Source organism: Lygodium microphyllum, chromosome 19 (assembly GCF_053477565.2).
Source record: "Lygodium microphyllum isolate KBCC chromosome 19, Lygodium_microphyllum_v1.1.10, whole genome shotgun sequence".
NCBI lineage: Eukaryota > Viridiplantae > Streptophyta > Polypodiopsida > Schizaeales > Lygodiaceae > Lygodium > Lygodium microphyllum.
In genome coordinates, this window is record NC_141153.1 from 37,122,528 (window position 1) to 37,150,403 (window position 27,876).

At 44.8% G+C, this 27,876-nt stretch overlaps 1 protein-coding gene across 5 annotated transcripts in view; it reads left to right on the plus strand.

Annotated features, from left to right (window-relative positions):
• The first annotated feature begins 596 nt into the window (after positions 1 to 596).
• The window catches only part of LOC148019756 (Serine/Threonine-kinase), a 102,463-nt gene continuing 75,183 nt past the window's right edge, over positions 597 to 27,876 (plus strand). Inside the window, exon 1 of one of the 5 annotated variants that reach the window (XM_087699912.1) lies at positions 597 to 897. In XM_087699912.1, the coding sequence (XP_087556038.1) occupies positions 672 to 897 (226 nt within the window). In that variant the 5' untranslated portion in view covers positions 597 to 671. Of the gene's footprint in view, positions 910 to 27,876 lie in introns of all 5 variants that reach the window. The other 4 variants (XM_087699918.1, XM_087699914.1, XM_087699916.1 and 1 more) reach the window with 4 other exon arrangements.

The following is a 27,876-nucleotide window of genomic DNA, read 5'->3' on the forward strand; positions in this document are numbered from 1 at the left end:
GTCGTCTTTGTGTAACACCTAGCTTTGAGAAACACTACTTGTAAAGTGGAGAGATTAACAAATGTAATAGTAAAAATGAGGGAGAGAAGTAGATTTCTTACCATCAAATAGCTAGCAATGTAGTGATTCAATCAATGCATAGCATAACAACATACGAGCAACACAAAGAAAACAACAAAGGAGAGGAGTGGACATTTTCGTTAGGCAAGCCCATGCACCATTGGAGCATTAGGAGACCTCCATCTAGTGCATTGTTAACATGTTATAGCTAGGCCCCACACTCCTACATGCAAGACAATTGAAATGAGACTAGAATAATAGGAAGCTTCCATGTGGCTCAAAATGTGCTCCTTTAACGACTAATTTTTTACACACTACTTTTGGTTTTGACCCTCCAAAAGGTTATCTCCCATGTGGTAGTGGATCCTAAATCAAAGTCACATAGTAGGGACATTCAAGATGCCTCCCATGCACCCACATGATGTCCAATGACCTAGCAACCATGTGCATTTGGATGATCATTTAAAATGACCTTATAATGGCACGTCTACTCTAACCTAAATAGTTCTAACTTCTACCGCTATGCAACATAACTAGAGAGACAAATCACTAACGGCGTGGCACACAATTTCCACTACCATATAAAGTTTGGTGGAGGACGAGAGCTTGGAATGGGAAAGCAGGATCTCAATTCGTTGTATGCATGGGCGCAGTCCGTCGCCTCCTCTTCCTCCTCAACAAAAACGACGACTTCCAGGAAACGTGCAAGAGACGACGACGGCGACGATGATCAGGGACGCTCAGAGGAAGAGAAAGAGAAAGATAAGCCTTCTCCCGCAAACCCCCCTTCCAAGGAAAAGGCCGTCGGAGAGGAGCAAGCTGGTGATTCAGACGAAGGTCGACTTCCATGTAATTAGCAATATCTGCGTTCAATTTCAACACAAGAGATCCTTAATTTATGGAGAATTTGACATCCATTGGCGTGATCTCGCAATGAAATCGATAATTTTCACCTTATAATGCAGTTTTCGTCCATACTGATGAAAGAAAGAAACATGAGAGAGAGAGAGAGAGAGAGAGAGAGAGAGAGAGAGAGAGAGAGAGAGAGTATGCAGACTTCTAAGAAGTTATATGAGGTATTTCTATTAGCCTATTCTTGGGACAGCTTGTCATGTTGAGTGACTATCCACTCAGTCAGTGTGTCTCCCATCCTTCTGGTCTTCTTCACTCCTAGTGCCCTCACTGCAGATACACACTATATCATGCGCAAGGTTGCATTGTATCAGCATTCTTTATCGTTTTTGCTGATTCTTCATTGCATTTCAGCTCTTCAGTTTTCAGTCATCCTATTTGGACTTTCTTGCTTCCGTTCACATTTTGGCATGGTATCATTGCCATCACATGTGAGCGTTTTCTGGCAGCCATTGCTGCATTCAGCATGCAACACCCTTGCTTGGCCTCCCCTCTACCCTTTTACATCTTCAAAGTGGTTCACCTGGATACACATGCACAAAAGCTCATTAGTTGTAGTACCGGAAACATGGCCTCGTTCCTTTGGTATTACCTCATCATTACTTTCAATGACACCATTGAGTGTGATCATGCATTATGACTGGACTTTATGGAACTTGAGAGCCATAGAGATAAAATAAAAAGAAGAAAACCGATCATATTGGGCTACTCAAAAGAAGATACCCATAGCCTTTGCCATCATGGTAGGCCCTTGGATAGATTGTATGACACCCTCGGTTCATTGATTGGTCTCTTTGGTTGGGATACTTTGGGCAATTGAGGGTAAGGTTGTGCTTTCTATTTCCTTGGCCACCTTTTTGGGCTTGAGAGGAGATAAGCAAATAATAGTAGGACCTAAATCAACCTAATTTTCCGGGCTTAAGTAAGCTCCAAAAACAAGAAAAAGATACTTTAAATGTGGTAAGACAAATAGCTCAAAGAGTCCTGCAAAAGACAGTCGTGGAGAGCCACTCCTTCCATTGCTAGACTTTCCATTGGCATCTCCTTGGCCTGGAAGTCATCATCTATACTCCCTTTTGTTGTATTTTTGCTCCCTACCCTCACAATGACCTCCTGTTGATCACATTGCCATCATTCACATGTTACCAAGGACGTGTTGCTAATTAAGACATTGTTGGTTTGGGTTGTGCCATTGCTGGTTGAGCCTGTACACCCCTTGTGATCAGTTGCCTATAGCTTGTGGTCACCATCACTATCTACATGCTTTTAGTCGCTGCTCTTTGGAGGTCATCCACTAATGCGATTTCACTCTAGGATTGCTCTCATCATTTCTGGCCTTCACAGGCATCAATATGAGTTTGATGCGGGTCTGCCAGGTGTGAAACCCAACTCTTTTGAAACGAGCAGTTGGAGAGTCTTTTCCCATGTTAGAAGGCTGGAGCAACAGCAGATCAGCACTAGATTTCAGCAGCAGAGTAGTTGAGTATAAGTGCCAAGAAGCACTAGGTGAGTGTCAATGGACACTATGTCCTTGAATCTTCAACCTTTCAAAAAATCCTAAGATCTTTCAAACCTTAGTCTTCATAATTTCCATCGAGAATCAATCTTGAAACTCTGAAATTTTTCAGTAGTAGAGTTGATTTTTAATGTGTCAAAAGACACAAGCAATGGCAGTGTAGTATCAAAAGATACTAGTTTGAACTTGATGATCTTCAAAAAAACTTCCAAGCCTTCAAGATACTTCACAAATTTCTTCTCCTTGATGTTTGTCATGAGTAAGTCAGTGAATCAAAGGTAGTAGGTTGGTTTGAGTGTCAGAAGAGAGAAAATGAAGAGAGAAAAAAGCTTGAAGTGAAATGGCTATGGAGGACTAGATTTTATGACAGACAGGTGACTGATTTTTCATTTACAGTAGCATATACAAGCGATTATTTTGGAAGATCTCTGGTGGGTGGAAGGCTTATAAGGTGGGCTTGAATTGTCCTAAGATTGCAGAGAGTATAGCATCGCGTAGAGGGAGATTTGACAGTACGAACAGGACAAGCGAAAAAACGGGCAGCGACATCGAATTTCTGAAATGCTGGCTTGAATGATCACCAATGTTCAACTGTGATGGACCAGGGAGCTGCGCCCTGAGGTGATGAAGAGATTCTCAAAAGACATTGTGAGCTGAAATGGCTTGTAGTGTGAGATCCAGGGGCTCAATCAGAGCTATGTGCTGTTTGGCTATGGCTGCCACAAGTTTGACTGAAGATGAAGTTGAGAAAAGAAGTCATACACTGATCCTGAGTTGTCCAGGGGTGAAGAGGAGCTGAAGAATCAGAGAAGAGACTTGAGACATGTTAAGCCATGCTCAGCTGAGCTCTGATACCATGTTAAATATGAAGGATCTAGAGCATGGCAGATGCGTAAGCTATGGAGATTGAAAGAGGAAAAAGGAACTCATGAAGACATTGACCCGAACTAGGATAAATTGTTACACAAGTGAATTAGGTTCCAAGATTGAGACTTGGACTCATAAACACAATCTTGTGTATTGACAGTGACATGACACTTTACTGGACAGAAAATAGTACTATCATTGCATTAGAAAAAGAGTGCAAGTACAATGCTTTATAGGAATTGAGTGGTGGTACTTTCTCCTACTGTGCATATGGGATTCTGGTCCTGAGCCCTCACTGCTTCTCACAAAGGGACTGAAGTAGGTGTGATTGCAAATATCTCAACAATTATGTGTGCTATTGAAACCGGTCTTTAGTAACCACAAAAGGGCAGACACATTAACTAATAACTCCAGCTCAGCACATTAATCACTCACAACGGACAAGGGAGCTATAATGCTTCGGTAGTTGTATCATGACACCAATTGGTCCCAATGCTTGGTGTCCCTTGCAATATTTTTACAAACATTGTTAAGGAGACTTACTATTCAGGATACAAAGCATGAATGCTTAACTGTCCATGATATGGACTGGTATTTGCCAATATCCAAGTATGCTTGAACTATTAACAAAGCTTATACCCTAGTTAGAGCATAGATTGTGTTTGTTGATAATCAAGTAGGTTTGATACATGAAGCCAAGCCCTCTAAACCCCAATTATTACAATTGCACATCCATTTTGAGTTCGTCGTGAATCTATTGTACATACTCTCTAATTTAGTCTAGCTTTGCCATGTTGCTTATGCCCTGAATTGCTCTTACGAAACAGAGGCATTGTGTGACAAAACTATTACAATTGCACTCTAACAAGTGCATATATGGATCACTATGCTGTCCTTAGCCTTTGTAGCGATTGCGTAAGCATACACCATTGTGAATGTGCCCAAACTTTCTGGGTAGCCATGGTGGCAGTTGGAGGAGGCGATGACATCATTTGGCAACAAGGTAGTAACTTTCTAGGTAGTCATGGCAGCTAGGACAGCAAGAATGGTTGTTTTGTGTGCATTGCTAGCATCTTCTTGTTAGAATTTGCCAATTCTATGGGCAATACCCAATGTTTTAGTCTTTAGTTCTTTTTCAGTTCTTAGTGTGAACACAACTAACGTTATAAGTTGTGTCACCACTGTTAGAGTTAGAGTTAGAGTTAGTTAACTCTAGTTGAGTTAGAGCTAGGTCTATCTTAGGCCTATCTTGTACCTTTCATTCTCATCCTTTCAATTCAACAAGTACACTCTACTCTTTTGCTTCAGCACACTCTCATCGTCTCTCATTTCTCTCCTCCATACCTGGTTGTTAGTTTCCAACATTTGGTATTAGAGCAAGGTTCTATGCGTGGATTTAGTTTAGCCACCATTAGTTGGTATCACCCTGCCTAAGGTCTTGTTGCTGTAAGCCAGCTCTCTACTTGAGGAAGAGAAGGATGAGCTGTTGTTGTTTTCAACTTGCGCGCAACCCTATGTGCAGTCTCGTACGCAGCCTACACGCATCCTAAGAAGCTATTGTTTTGGAGGAGCTGCTACTGTTTTCAGCTTTGCCCCTTATTTTCTCACCTTTGCTTACCATGTTCTCAGCCTTGCCTGCAATTTTCAGCAAACTCTTAAAAGTGCAGAAATTTTCAGATTTGGATTTTTTTCGAAATTTTTGTAATTTTCCATCCATTTTGGCCATCTATTCTGAATCTCAGCTCGTGCTGTCAGAAGTGGAGCAGCGGTGAAAGCATAAACATGTGCTGAAATAAACTGCTGAAACACAAGACAAAAAGAAAAGAAAGAACACGATACAGATGAGAACTCAGATGTATGCACGGGAAATGGAATCCATATATCTGAACACGAGACAGTCGCATACAATAGTGAGTCACTGGCTGTGTGGGCACTAGCACTGGCTCCTCTCTCCACAGAGTCTGCAGATGGTGAAGATGATGTGACTGACTGAGGAGGAGCCACTGAGTATAAATAGGCTGAAAAAGTGGGGAGCAATAATGCTGGTCGGACAGCAATAATACTGGCCGATTGATGCATAAAATGCTCCACTAGCATAAAATGCCACACCAGAAAAATACCTAAAATACCTAATAAAAATGCCCAGCCTAGATCAAGCTCAGACTCACACATGAGCTGACAAATACTCTGCTAACACCCTCTCTCAGATCATGGGTGATCTGATACAATACAATAGTACAATGAAAAGGGATCATAAACTATACAACATAGAACCACCAAGTAGAACCATGGATACCCAAGCAGTGGGTGATCAAGCCACCACCAAGGTGCCTCGGAGAGAACCTGATGTCGATGTCGATCGTACCAAACACCTGAAAATAGAGAAGAGTATAGCATGTCTCTGTGTCCATCACCAATGTCTCACAGTGGCATACAAGACCAGCCTGTCAAAAATGCCTCTGAATATAGGTGACCATGGAGTCCCCACCTTTGGCCAGACCGCCAAAGTGTCCCCTCATGTGAGCTCTAGACGAAAGCCTCCCGCTCTCTGTTAGATGACCAGCTCATCATGAACCTGGATGTCAATCCCAGCTCCAGGATTTGATTCCGCCAGACTGAAGTCGATGCGTCAGGGACGTCCCTCTCTGGAACCTGTGCACCTGTATAAAAATATAGATGAGGCGCGGCTGCCCCATCTGAACACCCGCTCACACTCCCTCTCTGGCACAAGAGAGTCGTGAGGGATGACCTCATCACCACCACTAGAAAGCAGCCGAGGAAGGGGCCACCAAGCCCTTCCCGCGATCCGAAGAAGACGATCCCTTCCGCGCCTTGGACTTCACCTTGGTCGGAGGATCGAAGTCGGAGTTTGATGAATGAGAGGACTCATCGGTAGAGTCAGCATCCCACTTCGTCTTCTGCTCCTTCTTCCTGGAAGCCACTAACTTCTTGCAGTCCTTCCGCAAATGTCCCTTCTTGCCACAGTGGTAACACTGGGCCTTCGACTTCTTCTTCCCGTCACCCCTCTCTGAAGCTACATAAGCCTCACCTCCATAATGTGCCGGAAGCCGCCCCTGTAATCTCAAGGATGTCGCATGGTTGTCCTCATCAAAATCTTCAGGAAGAAGAAAAGGACGGAGAGGTCGAGCAATAGCTCCACAGACGATGTACCATAGCCGCTTCTGCACAAACCAAGCTTTCATGACAGCACTCCATGTGAGATAATCAGGTCCATGTAACTTATCATCAGTGGAAGTGCACGGAGGAGCCATATGGAGAGGATAAGAAGAGAAGTAGAGAAGAGATGTAATTTAGAGAGAGGAAACACAGCCAAAACACAAGCACAGACTGTAGAAAATGAGAGTTCACATGCAATATAACCCAAAATCTGATCAATAGAAGACAAAATCTGCTGCATAAAGTTAAAAAATCAGTCAAAAACTGCCAAAAACAGCAAAAACGGCCTGAAGTAACAGTCATCCAGCCACGAGAGACGCTGAATCAGCAAAACGCAGGCTGTAAACTGGAGAAAAACAAGTAGAAAACTGTCGCCAACAGCTGCAGATGAAAAACGCAGGCAGCAGAGGGTGCGTAGGCAGCAGAGGGTGCGGAGGCAGCAGGCGATGGCAAAACTGCAAAAAACGCAGGCTGAAAACAGCCCCAAAACAGGTCGCCTGGCTGTGACAGTAGTCGTCTGATCAGCAGGGGTACAAAACAGTCCTGAAATCAGCAAGAAAACACAGCAGAAACACAAATCCTGAAAACTGATACCATGTCAGAAGTGGAGCAGCAGTGAAAGCATAAACATGTGCTGAAATAAACTGCTGAAACACAAGACAAAAAGAAAAGAAAGAACACGATACAGATGAGAACTCAGATGTATGCACGGGAAATGGAATCCATATATCTGAACACGAGACAGTCGCATACAATAGTGAGTCACTGGCTGTGTGGGCACTAGCACTGGCTCCTCTCTCCACAGAGTCTGCAGATGGTGAAGATGATGTGACTGACTGAGGAGGAGCCACTGAGTATAAATAGACTGAAAAAGTGGGGAGCAATAATGCTGGTCGGACAGTAATAATACTGGCCGACTGATGCATAAAATGCTCCACTAGCATAAAATGCCACACCAGAAAAATACCTAAAATACCTAATAAAAATGCCCAGCCTAGATCAAGCTCAGACTCACACATGAGCTGACAAATACTCTGCTAACATGCCGCCCAAAATTTTGGGCTTTTGTCAAATTTTGCTCCCGAAGTTTGAATTGATAACCAATTCGAAGAAATTTCACAATTTATTTGACATTCTTGCAAAAAATTATGGGGCTTTTGTCTTATTTGCAGTTCCACGTACGAATCTTCATTTGGAAATGTCGACGTTGTACAATTTCATCGACATTTGTGCAAGAAATTTGGGGCCTTTTGTCCTAGAGGCTCCAGCATGCATCATGAGGCAGATTCCAGTTGCTGTTCGTTGTTTGTACGCACCCCGAGGTGACATTATTGTAGAAATTCAAGCTGTAAGGTACAAGTTTTTTCAATTTCTTTGAAATTTTAGAAAGAAATTTGAGACTTTTGCTTGACACGCATTTCAAGGCAGTAAACAAGTGGTACAACAACATTTATTGCTGTTATAGTCAGATTGAGCATAAAACTTTGGAAAATTTCAGTAATATTAAGAATCAACATTAAGTAGTTATAATTTGCACTTTTAAGGGCACGCATTACAAGGTAGGTGTGGTACAACAATGCATTGTTATTTTTTGATTGAGTGCTGATTTGGGTTAAATTGGGTACACTTTGACATTTGTGTGACACTTTGGTACTTGTTGCATAATCCCGAGGGGATTTTTGGTACTATGAGCAATACAATCTATACTTTAGTAGAGAAGTATTTGGTTGTAGATTTTTGTCTATTATTGACAGCATGGCACATTAAGGAACTAATGATCAGAGTAACATCCTTGCTGTCCTTACTTAGGAGGACATACTTGATGGATCAAACTACCTGTTGTGGAGTTTTATGGTCCACAATCTTCTTGTAGCGAAGGACTTGTGGGACTATGTGATAGACGATTTACGACGACTAGGAGGTCTTGCATCCTAAACACCTCAGCATAATGCTAGAGAACAGGCTGCTGGTGTTGTTGCCCCTCCTCCCTCTTCTATTGAGGATCAGAGGAGATGGGACTTAAAAGATGCACATGGACTTTCTTTGATTGCCTTGTTAGTGAAAAGATCGATCATTCCACACATCCGATCTTTCAAGACCTCAAAATCAGCATGGGATGTACTTGAGCATATGTTTACAATATGTAACAAGGCCAGAATATCTTATCTCCGTAGAGAGTTGGCCAATGTGAACATGGATGAGGGTGATAGCATGATAGATCACCTTACATACAAGATATGCACGAGCAACTGGTCAATGTGCATCAAATTATTCAGGATGTTGAATTAATAAACATCACATTGAACTCTCTTCTAGAGTCGTATCTTGGTTTTTACACCTCTTTGGTATTGTCTTTGAGGGGAGGGTAGTAGCCTCTTACGTTTGTGGAGTTGGAAGACCTCTTGTTACAAGAAGAATAGACTCCGAAGAATGTTGCATTGCATTTAGGAGATGTGGCTATGCTTTCCAAGTTCAAAGGAAAAGGAAAAGTCAAGAAAAATGCAAAAAATTAGAAAAAGGGTGATGCTGGACAGCTATGGAAGTGTTTGTTTTCCTCTTTGCATTCAGCCCTTGTTGGGAAGTGTGTTACATGTGCGAACAACAGTAGTTATGATTTTTGTGGCTTTGGGACAGTCACTATTATTGCTGCGGATGGTTCTGACTTCATGCTTCTAGATATCTTGTTTGTGCCTAGCATTACAAAGAACTTGTTGTCTATCTTTGCTTTTAACAAGCATGGCTTTCAGGTAATCTTTGAGGATGACAAATGCATTGTTAGAGACAAGGGAATGGATTATGCACTTAGGCTATTGGGGAGTCTATATAAGGGTTTGTTTTTGTTGGATATCTATGATGCACAGTCTCATGATGCTCTGGCAATCACTACTCTATCGCCTGCTATGCAGAATGCGGAGCTATGGCATGCCCGCTATGGACATATGAGTTTTGGGAGTTTGATGACCCTTCAGAGGTGTCATATGGTAGATGCATTGCCTCCAATGGAGACGCTATCCCCTTATGCATGCGAGGGATGTATTTTGGGCAAGGTGCACAGATTTGCCTTCAAAAAGCATGGTGCAATGCGTACTGTGCAGAAATTGCAGCTTATTCACTTTGATGTTTGTGGTCCCATGAGGACATGTGCACTTGGAGGTCATCTTTACCTTGTTACATTTATTGATAACTACTCTCGGTATACATGGGTGTATGGTGTAAAAGCAAAATCTTATGTGTTTATGCATTTTAAACATCTTGTTGCAAAGCTTGAGGTTGAAACTAACTCGAAAGCCCAGGCACTTCGCACAGATAGAGGGGGAGAGTATATATCTTGTGCTTTTGAGACATATTTGCTCGATTATGGCATTACGCATCAAGCCACTGTTAGAAGGACTCCTTAGCAGAATGGTGTTGCTGAATGGAAGAATTGCACTCTTATGGAGATGACTCGTTGTATGCTTAAAAGCAAGGGGCTGCCTTATAAATTTTTGTTAGAAGGCCTTCAGTGTATAAATCATGTGTTGAATCGTGCACCCACTAAGGCACTAAAGACAATCACTCCATTTGAAGCTTGACTGGCAAGAAACCCAAGGTTGACTATTTTTGGGTGTTTGGTTGGCAAATGCACATGTTTCGAAAGAGCTTCGTGGGAAGCTTGATGTGACAAGGCTGTAAAATGCATATTTATTAGCTACAATTTGGAAAGCAAGGGCTATTGCTTGTAAGACCCATGCACAAAGAAAGTTTTTGTCAGTAGTAGGGATGTCATATTTGCTGAAAATGTTGCATTCTCACATGAACAGTTTCAAATGCTAACTACCTATGACATGGGTGATGTCTTTGAGGGTCTCTTGCCACTTTCTTTGGAGTCCATCCTTGCTGTAAATGACCGGATAGGCATAATACAACAAGTTGTTGTTGCATCATATGCACTTGAACAATAGGGTATTGATGATGGTTTGCCACATGTAGTGGAAGATGCAGTACAACATGAAAGGGCTGCTGTAAATGCAGCAAAAACATTTGCGAGATGGTTGTTACAAACTCTTCGGGAGAGTAAAATGGATGCTTTTTTAGTTCAAGGCACTAGAAGGGCTGCTAGACATGCAGCACATTGTGAAGAAAATTGCTAGGGTTTGCACTGAGGACACACAGAGTGTACGACCACGATAGAAACACAAAGAAACAGACACAGACACAGAGGGCAAAACTCAAACCCTAAACGCAAAACTACAGATTTCGTTCGATCAACACAACTCTGAAGTGAATGAATGCTGTAAATAAATGTAAGAGTGTATAGTGTGCTCAAGGGTAGAACTGTAAATAAATGTAAGAGTATGTAGTGTGCTCAAGGGTAGAACAATGTCGGAGTGTGACATCCACTGGAAACGGATCCCAAGTCTATGACAATCAGTCGGAGTGTGAAGAGAGAGGAAACTGCCAAACACTGACACCAAGGGCTGCTAGAGACAGAGGCGATAGCTGCAGAGTGGCGAGATGACACCGGACGGCTCCAGAAGGATGCAAATGCAGGCTGTAGGATGTTGCCTGATGTTGGAAATGTTGGCGATAGCAGCTAGAGGCCAAACGCAGCCTGTCAAGATGGCTCTTGACAATGGGCGATAGCTGGAAGAAGGCGCAAGGGCACTACAAGGCTGGAGGGAGAGGTGGCTGCAGTCACGAGGGCTAGACAGCCACGTGGAGGTAGACTGATGGCTGAAATCTGCACTGGAGAGTGTGAAACTTGCACAGACGGAATGAATTTGAATGGGGGCAGTCTATCTATTTATAGATGTGGAAGGGCGCCCCAAAAATTAGGGTTTCCATTGAATTCTCTCGAACCGCTCCCCGTTTTAGGGTTTTTACTCTAAAAGAGGATTTTTTTAGTGTGTTTTGGAGCTTTTAAGAGGCTAATCAACAAGTAATGCATATTTTAGCTCAATACCCCCTCTTAGGCTTAGGCCAACCATTGTGATGTGTATTTATCCCAAGGCGTCCCACGCCAAAGCAGCCAGGGCAACGGACAAAGGGTGCACGTCAGTTGCCCAGTGGCCTACCAAGACTACAGAGGCGATGGTTATCTTACCAAGGGAATCCAAGAAGTCACCCTAGAGAGGACAGGGCATCGGACAAAGGGTGCACGTCGATTGCCCAGTGGCCTACCAAGCCCTACAAAGGCGAATGGAACTACATGAAACTTTTTTTTTTTTGTGAATAAGTGAGGTATATTTTATGGGATGCGGTCGATTGAGTAAAAGTAACCCAGAAGACGAGAGTAGGGAGGATACACCCAACACATCACAAAACAGAACAAGCTAACCCATCCACTCAAGATGTCGATGATAAGGAAAAATAGGTGATGAGGTATCTGGGTGATGAGGGAGGATGGTGGTGTTAGCAGTCATGTTTGTCATGCCTTGTCATCTCCTGCCTGTGAGCCTCAGTCTGAGTCAGACGAGGACATCAGGAGCTCTGACATGTCTGTCATGTGTTATGATGGGGGAGGCTAGTCACTCTCGATTGGCTGTCTTAGGATGTGCATTTCTTTTTGGCCTCTTTTAGTGGGCAGCTAGTAGCTGCCCGGCCACTTTTTTGGTCACTGTTGTGGGGCGTCCATTTTAGGGCATTTTTAGGGCTTGTGCCCATTTTAGGGTTAGGGTTAGGGTTAGGGTTTGTCCTTTTGCCTATTTATAGGCAGCCCCCCTCCCCACTTGATCACTTGTCTTCTTGCAGATTCCGACACTCCTCCCCCGTGGTGGTGCTGCCATCATCATCAGCCTGATCTGGTGCCCTCACTCACGCTGTGGGCTGCGTGCAGGGACTGATCAGTCTCCTTCCGCCTTCCCGTTTGTATTTAGCATTCATTTCAGTCAGTGCAGATTTCTCTTTCTTATTTTCTGCATTCTTTCTCTCTCTCCCTCCGTGTTCGTATTCCCTCTTCCGCAGCGCACTCTCACATGGTATCAGAGCGGAAGGAGAGTACACGGAGCTGAGATTTACGCGGGAGATCACCCAAATCTTTGCGTTTGCTGCTGGCCTCATCTCCAACAGCCAAGGTGGCCCTTCCAGGAGGTCACCATCCTTGCGTTTGCTGCAAGCGCCCCCTCTAGAGGCTACCACGTCATCAACCACCACTTCCTGCTTGCGTTTTCAGTCAAGGCGGCCACTCCTACAGCTGGGTGACGTTCCTCCAGTCTGCGTTTTGCTGATCTGGCTGTCGTTCCATCTCCAGGCGGCTCTTCTCCTGCTGGCGACCTACTCCCAGGCTGCGTTTTGGTGCTGGCGGCTTCTGTCTTGGTTCTATTCATCAGACAACCTTGTGTTTTGCAGCTCCAGGTGTCTGTAGGCCTCCCCTGCCTGCGTTTTGGTGATCGGTGATCATACTGCTGGTCATTATTCGGCATCGGCAAAGTTTTCTTTGGTATTTTGCAGATTGGAAGATGTCTTCTCATCAATTTACGGGCTTTGATGACTCAGATGACAAGCTTTTGACTCGACACTCATCTGAAGGGAGGCATGATTTCTATCACGAGGACCGTTGTCCGGAGTCTATTCCTCTTTCCCGTTCCCCTTCTATTCATGTATCTCGGCGAGCCCCTTCCAGTGGGTCGAAGATGCAGCCTTTGGTACCCCCTGTACAGGTACCCGTACTTCCTCAGCTGCCCAAAGAGGACCGGTTGGATGGCTCCAACTTTTCTCTATGGTCCTGCAAGGTGGAGTGTATCTTGGACTCCTTCGATCTTTGGGAGCTTGTTTCTGTTCCTATTGCCCGGCCTAAGGTGGATCTCGCGGATAGTACATCTATGGATCGTGCAACCTTATGGGATTGGCTCAATAGAGCTAGATCTTTCCTCTTTCTGAGTTTGCAGGATTCTGTCCTTGTTCATGTTCACAGGTTGAAGACTGCAGCAGACGTGTGGAGAAAGCTCGCGTCTCTCTATCAACAGAAGATGTTTGCCCACCGGATCTCTCTCGAAAAGAAGTTGCGGATGCTCGCTATTGATGATAGTCATTCCATGAAGGACCACATCAACAGATTATAGGATATGAGGGATGAGCTTGCATCCCTCGGTCGGACGATATCTTCTGAAGACATGGCTATGATTCTCTTGACTCAGCTGCCATCACCTCGGTTTGATGTCTTCTAGACCAGCCTTCTTACTTCGAGGACCCGTGCCCAGCTTCTATGTGAGGAGCTATCCCCGCTTGTCTTGGAGCATGACGAGCGACTCAAAGAGGTCAGTGCTAGTGGACGACTCCACTAGAGCCTTTGTTGCAGGTTCGGGAGGATAGAAGAAGAAGAAGAAGTCAAAGGCTAAGAATAAAAAGAGTTCTTCATGCTCTGACACAGATTCAGAGAGACTGAAGTGCCCCCACTGTGGGAAAGGGACACATCTCAAGGAGAAATGCTGGAAGAAGTACCCTCACCTTCGTCCGGGAACGAAGGGTGGATCTACATCGGAGCCTTATTCTACCTCTACACCAGCTGTTACCCATGAGTCAGTGTTCCTTCATATCCATGCTTTGGAGGAGGATCCTTCTTCCGTGGCTGCAGTGCCTTCTGCGCAGCCTTGGTTAGTGGAAAGTGGTGTTTCGAGTCATGACTCCTCGAGGTGATTTGTTACAGGATCTCCGTCCATCAGAGGGTTCAGTCACCGTTGGTGACATTTTATCGGTGCCTATTAGTGGTGTTGGCACATTGCCTTTGTTTACTGACCGACCTTCGAGCTCCTTTTTACAGGCCCTACATGTTCCGGATTTGGGCCTTCCCCTCCTCTCAGTTTATGACCTTACGAGGCTTGGCACACGAGTGATCTTCACCGAGCATGCCGTTGTTATTGAGGATTCTTTTACAGGAGCTGTCTTATCTACAGGTTGGCAGGAGAGCGGGCTTTACAGGCTCCATTCCCCTTCTTTGATGCAGGGTCCTCCGAGGCAGTCTATTGCTACACCCGTTCCCGCTTGTGCACCTTCTATTCCACAGGTTCCTTTCCATCCCCCACCTTCTCCTCCGGTGGTTCCCTCGTACCCCCACTTTTTTGGTCACTGTTGTGGGGCGCCCATTTTAGGGCATTTTTAGGGTTTGCGCCCATTTTAGGGTTAGGGTTAGGGTTTGTCCTTTGCCTATTTATATAGGCAGCCCCCCTCCCCACTTGATTACTTGTCTTCTTGCAGATTCTGACACTCCTTCTCCCGCGTGGTGGTGCTGCCATCATCATCAGCCTGATCTGGTGCCCTCACTGATATTGTGGGCTGCGTGCGGGGATTGATCAGTCTCCTTCCGCCTTCCTGTTTGTATTCAGCATTCATTTCAGTCAGTGCAGATTTCACTTCCTTATTTTCTGCATTCTCTCTCTCTCCCCCTCCGTGTTCGTATTCCCTCTTTCGCAGCGCACTCTCACATGGTATCAGAGCGGAAGGAGAGTACACGGAGCTGAGATTTACGCGGGAGATCACCCAAATCTTTGCGTTTGCTGCTGGCCTCATCCCCAACAGCCAAGGCAGCCCTTCCAGGAGGTCACCATCCTTGCGTTTGTTGCAGGCGCCCCCTCCAGAGGCTGCCATGTCATCAACCACCAGTTCCTGCTTGCGTTTTCAGTCAGGGCGGCCACTCCTACAGCTGGGCGACATTCCTCCGGTCTGTGTTTTGCTGATCTGGCTGTCGTTCCATCTCTAGGCGGCTCTTCTCCTGTTGGCGACTTACTCCCAGGCTGCGTTTTGGTGCTGGCGGCTTCTGTCTTGGTGCTATTCATCAGACAACCTTGCGTTTTGCAGCTCCAGGTGTCTGTAGGCCTCCCCTGCCTGCGTTTTGGTGATCGGTGATCATATTGCTGGTCATTATTCGGCATCGGCAAAGTTTTCTTTGGTGTTTTGCAGATTGGAAGATATCTTCTCATCAGTTTACGGGCTTTGATGACTCAGATGACGAGCTTTTGTCTCGACACTCATCTAAAGGGAGGCGTGATTTCTATCACGAGGACCGTCGTCCGGAGTCTATTCCTCTTTCCCGTCCCCCTTCTATTCATGTATCTCGGCGAGCCCCTTCCAGTGGGCCGAACATGCAGCCTTTGGTACCCCCTGTACAGGTACCCGTACTTCCTCAGCTGCCCAAAGAGGACCGGTTGGATGGCTCCAACTTTTCTCTATGGTCCTGCAAGGTGGAGTGTATCTTGGACTCCTTCGATCTTTGGGAGCTTGTTTCTGTTCCTATTGCCCGGCCTAAGGTGGATCCCGCAGATAGGACATCTATGGATCGTGCAACCTTGTGGGATTGGCTCAATTCTAGAGCTAGATCTTTCCTCTTTTTGAGTTTGTAGGATTCTGTCCTTGTTCATGTTCACAGGTTGAAGACTTCAGCAGACGTGTGGAGAAAGCTCGCGTCTCTCTATCAACAGAAGATGTTTGCCCACCGGATATCTCTCGAAAAGAAGTTGCGGATGCTCGCTATTGATGATAGTCATTCCATGAAGGACCACATCAACAGATTATAGGATATGAGGGATGAGCTTGCATCCCTCGGTCGGACGATATCTTCTGAAGACATGGCTATGATTCTCTTGACTCAGTTGCCATCGCCTCGGTTTGATGTCTTCTAGACCAGCCTTCTTACTTTGAGGACCCGTGCCCAGCTTCTATGTGAGGAGCTATCCCCGCTTGTCTTGGAGCATGACGAGCGACTCAAAGAGGTCAGTGCTAGTGGACGACTCCACTAGAGCCTTTGTTGTAGGTTCGGGAGGACAGAAGAAGAAGAAGAAGTCAAAGGCTAAGAATAAGGAGAGTTCTTCAGGCTCTGACAGATTCAGAGAGACCGAAGTGCCCCCACTATGGGAAAGGGACACATCCCAAGGAGAAATGCTGGAAGAAGTACCCTCACCTTCGTCCGGGAGTGAAGGGTGGATCTACATCGGAGCCTTATTCTACCTCTACACCAGCTGTTACCCATGAGTCAGTGTTCCTTCATATCCATGCTTTGGAGGAGGATGCTTCTTTCGTGGCTGCAGTGTCTTCTGCGCAGCCTTGGTTAGTGGACAGTGGTGCTTCGAGTCATGACTCCTCGAGGTGATTTGTTACAGGATCTCCGTCCATCAGAGGGTTCAGTCACTGTTGGTGACATTTTATCGGTGCCTATTAGTGGTGTTGGCACATTGCCTTTGTTTACTGACCGACCTTCGAGCTCCTTTTTACAGGCCCTACATGTTCCGGATTTGGGCCTTCCCCTCCTCTCAGTTTATGACCTTACGAGGCTTGGCACACGAGTGATCTTCACCGAGCATGCCGTTGTTATTGAGGATTCTTTTACAGGAGCTGTCTTATCTACAGGTTGGCAGGAGAGCGGGCTTTACAGGCTCCATTCCCCTTCTTTGATGCAGGGTCCTCCGAGGCAGTCTATTGCTACACCCGTTCCCGCTTGTGCACCTTCTATTCCACAGGTTCCTTTCCATCCCCCACCTTCTCCTTCGGTGGTTCCCTCGTACCCCCCATCCCTTTTAGCGGGGGACGATCTCGGTGATGCGGCTGTGGATTCCCTGGCCCCTAGTGTTTTAGAGGGGGATTCCCAGGATCGTGAGGAGCTCCTTCAGCGGCAATCTACATCGACGGACTTCATCGACATTGGCATTCCTCTTGCCACCCCAGGATCTATTTCTTCTTCGGCCTTCAGCCACATCCAGGATCTGAGAGGGGGTGTTAGCAGTCATGTTTGTCATGCCTTGCCATCTCCTGCCTGTGAGCCTCAGTCTGAGTCAGACAAGGACAGTAGGAGCTTTGACATGTCTGTCATGTGTTATGATGGGGGAGGCTAGTCACTCTTGACTGGCTGTCTTAGGATGTGCATTTCTTTTTGGCCTCTTTTAGTGGGCAGCCACTAGCTGCCCGTACACTTTTGTGGTCACTGTTGTGGGGCGCCCATTTTAGGGCATTTTTAGGGTTTGCGCCCATTTTAGGGTTAGGGTTAGGGTTTGTCCTTTTGCCTATTTATAGGCAGCCCCCCTCCCCACTTGATCACTTGTCTTCTTGCAGATTCCGACACTCCTCCCCCGTGGTGGAGCTACCATCATCATCAGCCTGATCTGGTGGCCTCACTGACGCTGTGGGCTGCGTGCAGGGACTGATCAGTCTCCTTCTGCCTTCCCGTTTGTATTCAGCATTCATTTCAGTCAATGGAGATTTCTCTTTCTTATTTTCTGCATTCTCTCTATCTCTCCCTCCATGTTCGTATTTCCTCTTCCGCAGCGCACTCTCACAGGTGGTGTGGTGACAACTATTGCTGGTGGAAATAGCTTAGGATCCGCTCAAGTGGTACTCTGCACAATGAGATGCAAAGTATGCTACATGCTGAAGAATGCTTATGTAGCAGGTGCCACTTGGACAGTGTCCCTCATGGTGAAATTGTTCACTTGCCCAAGCGCCCTAATACAAAGATGATGAAATCATGCAATGCAAAGGGTAAGCTATAACAAGGGAAAGAAGCTGATGTCGAAGACAAAGTGCTAAAGCTTGTAGAATACCAAGAAGGGTAGGAACCCCCTCTCAACCTGGATGTAGATGCTGAAGAAGGAAGAGGAGCCTAATGTCAGTCTTTGTGTGGTGTCGAGAACCATAAGGAATGAAAGAAGAGGAAGTGGATGAAGCGCCCCGCTAGAAGAGCAAGGTAGAAGTCACCGCCAAGATAGCATCGAGAGAGATGCTGCACGATCCGCCTTGGGAGGGGAAACCGCTATGCTGGAAGAAGAGCAAGCACTCCTAGGATGATGAAACCATGAAAGGAACAGTGCGCATCCCCATGTCCCTAGCCCAGGTAGGACCAAAGCAATCTGCAAGTTAGCCCTATACTGAAAGACAAAACCCTGCAAAAGAGATGAGAATCTGCAAACACAGAGATTAGTGGTGAGATGCTCCAAAGCAAAACATAACAGAAAGAAAATCTAACTCAAAATAAATGCAATGAATATGTATGTATATGAGTAAATGCAACGAAAGTCAAAAGAATGGAAAAGCTAAGGACAATGAATCCTATGGGCCCAACTCTAAGAGTGCGAAAAATGAATGCTAGACTAACCTAGGGTATCCGAAAGGACCTAGAGACATGTTAGTCTAAGAAGGTGGCTACCATCGGGTATGTCGAGTAGCAGGGCTCTATCAAGGAAACGCCTGACGAGGTGGAGAGAAAGGTGAGATGGATGCATAAAGTGCAGCAGGGTCGGAACTCGCAGACCAATTAGCCAGTCCCTCAGGGGTAGTGAAAGAGATGGGCTGCTGAGGTTATACTCGAGCCACATGTCTAGTAGCAATGGCGGGTGCTGAAGGAGCAAATGAAGCAGGAGCAGAAGGTGTAGCCCCACTGGACTGTGCGGTTGCAACGGTTTGTAGAGGCTTTTTAGGTGGAAGACCTTGGGCCTTGGACTGACATTCCTCCTCCACATGGCCTACTCTTTGGTAGTGTGGGCAAAATTGGTTTTTCTTAGGGAGTTGTTGCTAGATAGGCCTAGATTCTTTGGTTCTATGTGAGGAAGAGGAGTCACCCTTGGATTGACTTGCCTTCGTATCTTGCGAGTTCTTGCCATTGGTGGTTTTCCCTCTCGAAGAAGAGGCAACCAACCCCCTCTGCTCTGAATAAGGCTGTGATGAGGATTTCTTGTGGACTTGATCATGCAGCCTTGCATAATGCAAGAACTGACACTTAAACTCGTAGAAGGTTGGCAATCAAGGTTGGGAGATGATGTGTTGAATGAAATTGAAGTATTTTTCGGGCAACTTATTCAAGAAGAATGTAACCTGATCGTCATCTGACTTGGGAGAGCTAGTAGTGGCGAATTCGGCAAGTAACCGCATATATTTAGCCAGCTTGACTTTCAGATCATCCCCTTCCTTAATCGAGAACTCTTGAAGCTCAAAGTCCAGATTGATGCGCTGAGTATGATCATGAGCCGCATAGCGGTTGAAAAGGTGACTCCAACGCTCTGATGCGAAAGGGAAGTGCTGCAATTGAGAGTGAAACTTAGGAAGCAACCCCTGCATAAGCTCAACATCGACTGTGGCATTGTGGGCTCTCCATTGACGGATGTAATCAGGGTGAGCTAGTCGAGGGTCCGGCATAAGCTCTAAACCAATGACGAGGTCCCAAAGACCCTAAGACTCAAGCACTTGTTGCATGAAATTAGACCAAGTGGTGAAATTTGATCCGTTAAAATGTATCTTATCCGTGAAGGCATTCTTGGCCGTTGCAACAGGAGTGGTAGTGCTCAAAGATGGATAGTGTGAAAAAGTATAGTGTGGGTAGGATAGGGGGGTGGAATACACTTGGGAATGGGCCCCAGAGTGCCCACCAGGCATGCGGGTAGTGTGCAAGGTGGATCCATATTTAGGGATGAGTTTACTAGGCATTGGCATGGTAGCCACATGAGGAACCCAAGGAGGTGGAACGAGAACACAGGAAGTAGAAGATGGAAATCCTTGTGTAGGTGTAACCCAAGGAGAGTATGAAGACGCACCATAAGCTGAGGATGGAAACCCCTGCGTATGAGTGGTCATGGGAGATGTAAAGCTGGGGATAGTGAGGGAGATGCCCATCACAGTCGACCTAGGAGTTAGGGGTGTGCTCATTTGTTGAAAGGTGAGAGGCACTGTGTTAGAGGTGGCATTCCCCCCTAACGAAGTCCCATGGTGCAAAGAGGTAGAGAATGGGGTGGAGAAGGAAAAGGTGCTAGGAGCAGAGATGGAAGATCCAACCCCTAGGGTGTGTGATGCAGATGTGGAGTGTAATCCAAGGTTTTGGAAAGATGATGAGAGGTGATCGAGGTGTGATAGTGAAGAGTGTGGGATGGGAGGGAAGTGAGAAGTGTGTGTGATATGCTTAAATGAAACAAAAGTTGTAGATGTACTTGAATTCTGTCTGCTTTGTGAGGCCCCTCTATTGAAGTTCACATACGCAAAGACATCCGGATCTTGTACCTCAAAAGAAGAAACATGCGAGGGTTTTGATTCATGTAACACAAAAGAATTGTACAAACCTGACATTGGGCATGGTTGAGATGATGAAGATGGATTGCCAAACGTTCCGAATGCCGTATGTCCTCCCTGATCGGAGAGGTGGCCAGCCTCACCAACCGGTTCGGATGTGGTAGCAAAACTGGTAGGAGGGGTGTAAACATCACCGTACTTATTGCGATAGTACTCCTCAAAGTCCTCCTTTGTCATGTTAGTGAAATCTGGTGAAGGTGGATTGTCGTCCTCCTCACCGAGTCCATAATGCCGTCTTAGGACCTCCAATGATGGAGACGCTTGATAAGACATCATAGGAATTGGAGAAGAAGGTGTCTAGGACATTGTGATTCGGTTACGAGTCATACTGTGTGTCTCGCACAAAGACTAGCTCTCCACAATATACGCAAGATACTCTTTACAAGAGCATCGGCTCTGATACCATGTGAAGAAAATTGCTAGCGTTTGCACTAAGGACACACAAAGTGTACGACCACGGCAGAAACACAAAGAGATAGACAAAGACATAGAGGGCAAAACTCAAACTCAACGCAAAACTCAAAACTCAAACACAGAAACTCAAACACAAACAGAAGAAGGGAGAGAGAGAACACAACTCTGAAGTGAATGAATGCTGTAAATGAATGTAAGAGTGTATAGTGTGCTCAAGGGCAGAGCAATGTTAGAGTGTGACATCCATTGGAGATGGATCCCAAGTCTGTGACCACCAGTCGGAGTGTGAAGAGAGAGGAAACTGCAAAATGCTGACACTAGGAGCTGCCAGAGACAGAGGTGACAACTGCAGAGTGGCGAGATGACACCAGGCAGCCCAGAAGGATGCAAACGCAGGCTGTAGGATGTTACCTGATGTTGGACATGCTGGCGATGGCAGCTGGAGGTCAAATGCAACCTTGGAGATGGCGCCTGACAGTGGATGACAGGGCGCTAGGGCACTGCGAGGCTGGAGGGAGAGGTGGTAGCAGTTGCGAGGGTTGGACAGCCACGTGGAGGTAGACTGATGGCTGAAATCTGCATTGGAGAGTGTGAAACCTGCATAGATGGAATGAATCTGAATGGGGGCAGCCTGTCTATTTATAGATGTGGAAGGGCGCCCCAAAAATTAGGGTTTCCACTGAACTCTCTCGAACCGCTCTCCGTTTTAGGGGTTTTACGCTCAAAGAGCATTTTTTAGTGTGTTTTGAGGCTGTTTAAGAGACTAATCAACAAGTAATACATATTTTATCTCAACATATGTAGGGGGAGCCCATTTGACCGATTTTACGGAAGTAGATGATTGCGATGAGCATATATTTATGAGCTCACTGTTGGATGATGATGAGCCTACTTCCTTAGACGAAGCTCAGCAAGATGTACATTGGATGTAGGCTATGCAAGATGAGTTAGACTCTATTGCCACTAACTCTACATGGGATCTTATGGATTTACCACTTGGCAAGAAGGCCATTCGCACAAAATGGATTTTTAAACTCAAACGCAAGGCTATGGTCATAGATGATTTTAAGAGCTAATGTATACTTTCATGGTACAGAATATGTGGCGAAACTTGTATTTTAGACTTTCGAAAGTATGGCGATTTGTTCTCTAAACCAAAGATATCCTATAATCGGTTGGTGATTTTGCTTCTATCTTATCTTCTATCTTGCTCATTCTCAAAAACCCCCATGGTTTGTGGCTAAACACGCTACCCCCGATAATGTGGGAGCCAAAGTCTATGAAGAGGAGCTTGATGTCCATGTTATAACTAGCTAGGCGACATCTCTAGGTGCTAAAGACCTTGTGTTTACTGTTCTACAGTGTAAGGCAATCTATTTCCGCTACCTTCCTTGCTGCATTTTGAGCTAGACTGCAATACACACCTACGTTTGATCCAATGGACCCTTCATACTCATTGGACGGTGCCTACGTTGTCAAAGGGATTTATGTCTATGGTATGAAAGCGTATTGGCCATTGTGTTTTGAGTATGTCAGTGGTTTGCATATGGGATTGTGAAAGACAAGTTCTAGAAGACACTGCAGTAGATTGCCCGTACCAGAATTGACAAATGTTGATCATGCTATATTGGGGAAGGACTCAAGTAAGTCAAGAAGTGGAGTTTTCATGCATGAGACTGGAATTAGGTGGACAAGGGAGACTTAACTAAGTCTCAATAGCCTAACTTTAGAGGAAAAAACAAGGAGTTTTATTTGAACTGCAGTAGTGTATTCAAAAGCCAAAAAAAAAACAGGACATCGCCATTGTGGGAGGAGCATGCAGTCCTAGATGTCTTGGGGAGAACCCTTTTGCGAATTGAACCTGCTATGATCAATCTCCTACATTTCTATCATCTCATGCACATGCTGAAGACATGTTTTGCTCACCCATATGCTGAACATATGTATATACTTCATGATTAAGCAAATAAACAAAAAGAAAGCTAGAAGCTTTGAGCTGGGATAGCTCATCTTTCATGCAAAGGGTAGACATAGACATTACCTACAGATCACAGATACTCCCAGAGATTGCATAGAGGCTTCAAAGTGAGAGCTTGTGATAGTTTACTGTTGTCTAAACTGGGTGTATAGCAGAGTATATCTACTGTCCATAGGGTTTTCTAGATTGATTTATGGTCTTTAAAGACTCGTTGAATGCTACTAATTCTCTATGGTTGATAGATGATTGCCAGAACCAAAGTACATGCTTTGGAGTGATTTTTGGGCAGAATATGTATGTTTTAATGCTGCTGTAATGAATCTGTCTAAAAAGGATGAAATGGATTTTAAAGGCCCATAATGGGTTGACAGAGATATTGATGTTTTTTAATGGATGATAGCACTTCCGGGTAGTGATACCCATCATTTACTATAGGCATTTTGTTATATGCATGGTGGTATTCCCGGAGATTTCATAGAGGCTTCAAAGTGAGAGATTATGACAGTTTATTGCTGTCTAAATTGTGTATACAGCGGGGTATCCACTGTCCACAGGGTTTTCTTGATTGATTTATGGTGTTCAAAGACTCTTGTTGAATGCTATTGATGCTCTATGGTTGATAGATGATTGCCAGAACCAAAGTACATGCTTTGGAGTGATTTTTGGGCAGCATATGTATGTTTTAATGCTGCTGTAATAAATCTGTTTGAAAGGGCTGAAATAGATATAATGGGTCAACAGAGGTATTGATGCTTTCTCATGGATGATAGCACTTCCGAGTGATGATACCCAACATTTACTACAGGGATTTTGTTATATGCATGGATATATGAGGCATATGTCATTGATTTTGGAGTAGAGATATTGATGTATGTCAGAGTATATCTGAGTCATAGTCTCAGAGTGTGTTACGGGCTAGCATCCCAAGTGTCTTCATACCTAGGAGTTGGGCATATTATATGGATGTATTGAGATTGCATTGCTGAGCTACATGTAATACAAGATCTTTGGATTGCGCCTTGATTATTGTCTTTGGATTCATCTAATATTTATATTCTCTTTCTTTCATCCAGTTCTAGGACTCAAAATCTCTATACCCTCTATATTTTAGCCCTGCGATAGACCTTTAACCTTACACACTCTGACAACACTATCCAGAGCGACCTCAAACCAAGCTGGACATACTTGTGTTCGTGCAAGATAGCCATCTTCTTATGCCAAGTTTTCAGACCAAGGGTCTCCTCTTGCAGCCTAGCAATACAACAACCTTCTAGGAAACAGGTTCAACACTCCAGCCAATACATTTTGTGTTGTGTTTTTACACTTGGCTAGTAGGCTTCTCACTGGGTGGCACCTTAGCAGTTTGGGCAGCACACTTTGTGGGCGGCTTGTTTTTTTAGGTAGACTGATTATCTTTATTTCTGCATTTCACATTGGGCTGGTCTTTCCAGACCTGGGCAGCACCTTAGTAGTTTGGGCGGACTCTCTATCATGCCAGCAATAGGACAAATTTGCATTATTTGCAGGGACTCCATTTCCAGGCACTCCTAGTTCTTGACCAACCCTTGGATTGGCTACATTTATAGGTTGAAGACTTGTTTCCCTCTGCATTTGCTGCTCCATCTCTTTGCTCGGCATTGCATGTTTCTTTTGGCATGGGATACTCCCCATCTACCTTGCCTAAGTCGGCCTTCTTTTGTATCATGGCCCGAAGGACTGAGATTACTCCGAGGATGCCTCTTATTGGTTGCTTTCACTCCGGTGGCAACATCTTCTTTGCTTTCTCGCAAGTACTTAATTAAAGGACATCAATGGCCAATGTGTATGCTTTAGGGGTTGTGTGGTTCGAGTTGATTCAGACCGACCACCATCCTATCACTTTTTCTTGCCATTTTCTTCAGGGGCTTCCAATCCCCGATTGGCATTGATGGCATCTCCTGAGCAAGTGCCAATCCTACCCTCTCTACCCGCATCCGACAAGCTAGATGGTATGAACTTGTGAGAGTGCGCAACACAAAGAGGAAAGTGATCATGGAGAGGAGGAGACAAAGAGAGAATGCAAAAGAGAGAAGGAACAATGTGACTACAATGGCTGAAGGTACAAGGCTACAACGATCAGTCCTAACACGCAGCAATGGGACGAGCTTCTCTCAAATGAGAGTCTTCAGGCTACGAGAAGTGAGAACACTAGTGTAGAACACATCATATGTCAATGATGGAAGATATGAGAGAAGTGTCACAGCTAGGTCCTTCGAAGAAATATCCGTACTAAGGGATGCAAGCTCATCCCAAATCTTCTCCATCTTGTGGATGTGATTCGGCATCGTAGGGGAATTTGGGATAGAAAGTTGTCGTAGCTTCAAATTGAGAGATAATTGATGCCCAAATGTCTAGATCCAAAAGAGAGATGCCAATATCTTCCAAACCTCTGTGGCGGTGCAGATACATCTAACATGCATGAGCACAAAACCTGTATAACTCAAAAAGAGCAAAGAGCAAGCTCCGGCATTTAACCGATCCCATACAGCTGTTGAATCTGCAGCCACACCATCATGGGGATCGCCGTTTGGGATGCAAAGAAATATGGCTCAAGGAAATTAAGTGGATTAATGACGTGGATCTTTGATATTGACATATTCCATGTGATATACAAGTTATTTAAAGTCAAAGGGGATGTCTTGCATGTATGTATACCTTGTTGGTCGACTATCCAGTGGATGTTTAATCCAGGAGGGCGATATGGCTATAGGAGACTGCAACGGACAGGCAGGGCTGAACTGAAGATGTTTAAAACTGTTTTAATTGGGAGAGGATTATTGGCGACCGATGCATTCAGAATGGCCTTCTATACCTTGGGAAGGGTCCTACAAAGTTTTGTTGACATTTGAGTTCATATGTAGGAGATACAGAGTCGGGAAGGTCGATGTCTGGCTGGGGCTGCATGCTGTAATGAACAGTTGCAGGTTGTGCAGAAAATTTTAGGGGCTGAAATCTTCACAATTTGGTCTAGGTGTCTTCAAAAAAGTTGTAGATTGCCAGTGGGGGTACATTTTTTCTTTTTAAATCTTGGTAATTTGAGTTATGGTTCAAGAGATATGAGTAGTTTTCTGCAGGGTGGTCCTATAGGACAGTTTTTTGGACAGGATAAGATTGAGTCTGATGGATGTAAAGTATTGCATGTGACATATGCTTTGACAGAGATGTTTGAGACTGAGATGAGGGTACCAAGGATAGGAAAGAGGATCAGAATATGCAAGAGAAGAGATGCAGAAGATGCCTATGCAGCGGAGAACCTAGTGGAAGATGAGCACATTGACACAGATGAAGAAGAGAAAGGAGTACAAGTCGACATATGAGATGCCACATGATCCAGGAGGATTTACAGGGATTGGGATGCTATAGAGGATTGATGAGCTATCATTGCCAAGGTTGGATACAAAGGGATACATGTTAGTTGGGATCTCCTTCAACAACTACCCCCTAGCCTACCTTTTTTTGTCTACTACCATTCGGGCGACCTATGGACCCTAACCAATATCAGCCTGTCTCCAACCATTTGTCTACAACAATCTACAATTTCAATTTCTGCATTAATTTATTCATGTATTGCTTATTAAGTATCCTTGTACGCACTCACCAAGAGCAGTCTGTATCTCGCTCAGCTTCCTCCATCTCTGCACGTAGGCTTTCATCATTCTCTAAATCATCCTCCCTCTCCATAAAGTTACCACTATCATTGTTAACCTGCACATTTGATGATAAGTATAAGCATTAAGCATTAGATGAGGAGGTTGGAAAAATCAGCCTTGAGCCTCTATGATGAAATGACTAGCACAGAAACTAAGCTATCTCATGTTTGCAAATATCATTTTACTCTAGTAACATAATGGCAAACAAGAGCCAATAGTTTGCCCACATTAGAGCCTCATAGCCAAAGAAATTTTGCATAATATAGCCACTGGGTAATTAGTACAAAATAAGTTTATGAAGCACATAGCCAACTTATCAAAGTGCAAAGGCAACTCATCCTAGTTTACAAATATTCCTTACCTCTTCATAAAATGTTTTTCGTGACTGAAATTGTAAATGATGAGATCTCCTGTTTCCTTGAGTAAAAGATGTTCTAGGGGGCCACCCACTAGCCTTGATGGGTTGTGGAGATGGAGAATATCTGTCCCATGGAGACGGTGATGTTGCAAACACAAAGTAACCGGAGTAAACAAAAGTGTTCCAATGGACACTAAAAACCAATCAAGTGCTGCACGGGGAAAATAAAAACTAAAATACCTCTACTATACGGTGGGTCTCCTTCTTCCCAAGGAGAGACCATGCGAGACTCAGTTAGCGATGGTGGGATGTAAACTTGAGATGGTAACCTAAGTCTATCAAATTTGTCATTAGACTTGAGGGTTCCTAAGGCATCTTCATTGAACAATGGATCAAGCAGTCTACACAAATACCTGAGTGTCCTAGTCATTTTGTTGGACTACAAGCAACCTTCTCACTTCAATTCAAGTTTGCATGCTGTTCATTTTGTTTCCTTTTGTAAGTAGTTGCAAGTAGTGTACAGTAGAGGGCATCTATTCCATTCTCGCATCAATACCTCACCCAGTCCTTCCAAAAGTTCAATGTGTGTAGTAGACATATTCTCTCCAATGAGTGACCAATCTATCAACGGTAGAAAATTTCATTAAATTCCCACAGAAAGGGGCCCAAAACCCTCCCATGGGTGGTTTATTTGCACCTTCAGGTAGGGGCCAGTCCCTAGTTGTTAACTTGCCACATGTGAGGCAGTTTGTGTGCATATTAATTTAGACACCATAGTTAGGACCCACGCAGCTATGGAGCAGCAACCCTACTTATTCCATAGAAACAATGGTTTCACACAATGTAACTCAAACACCCCATGGCATTTAAACTACTATCTTGACACAAA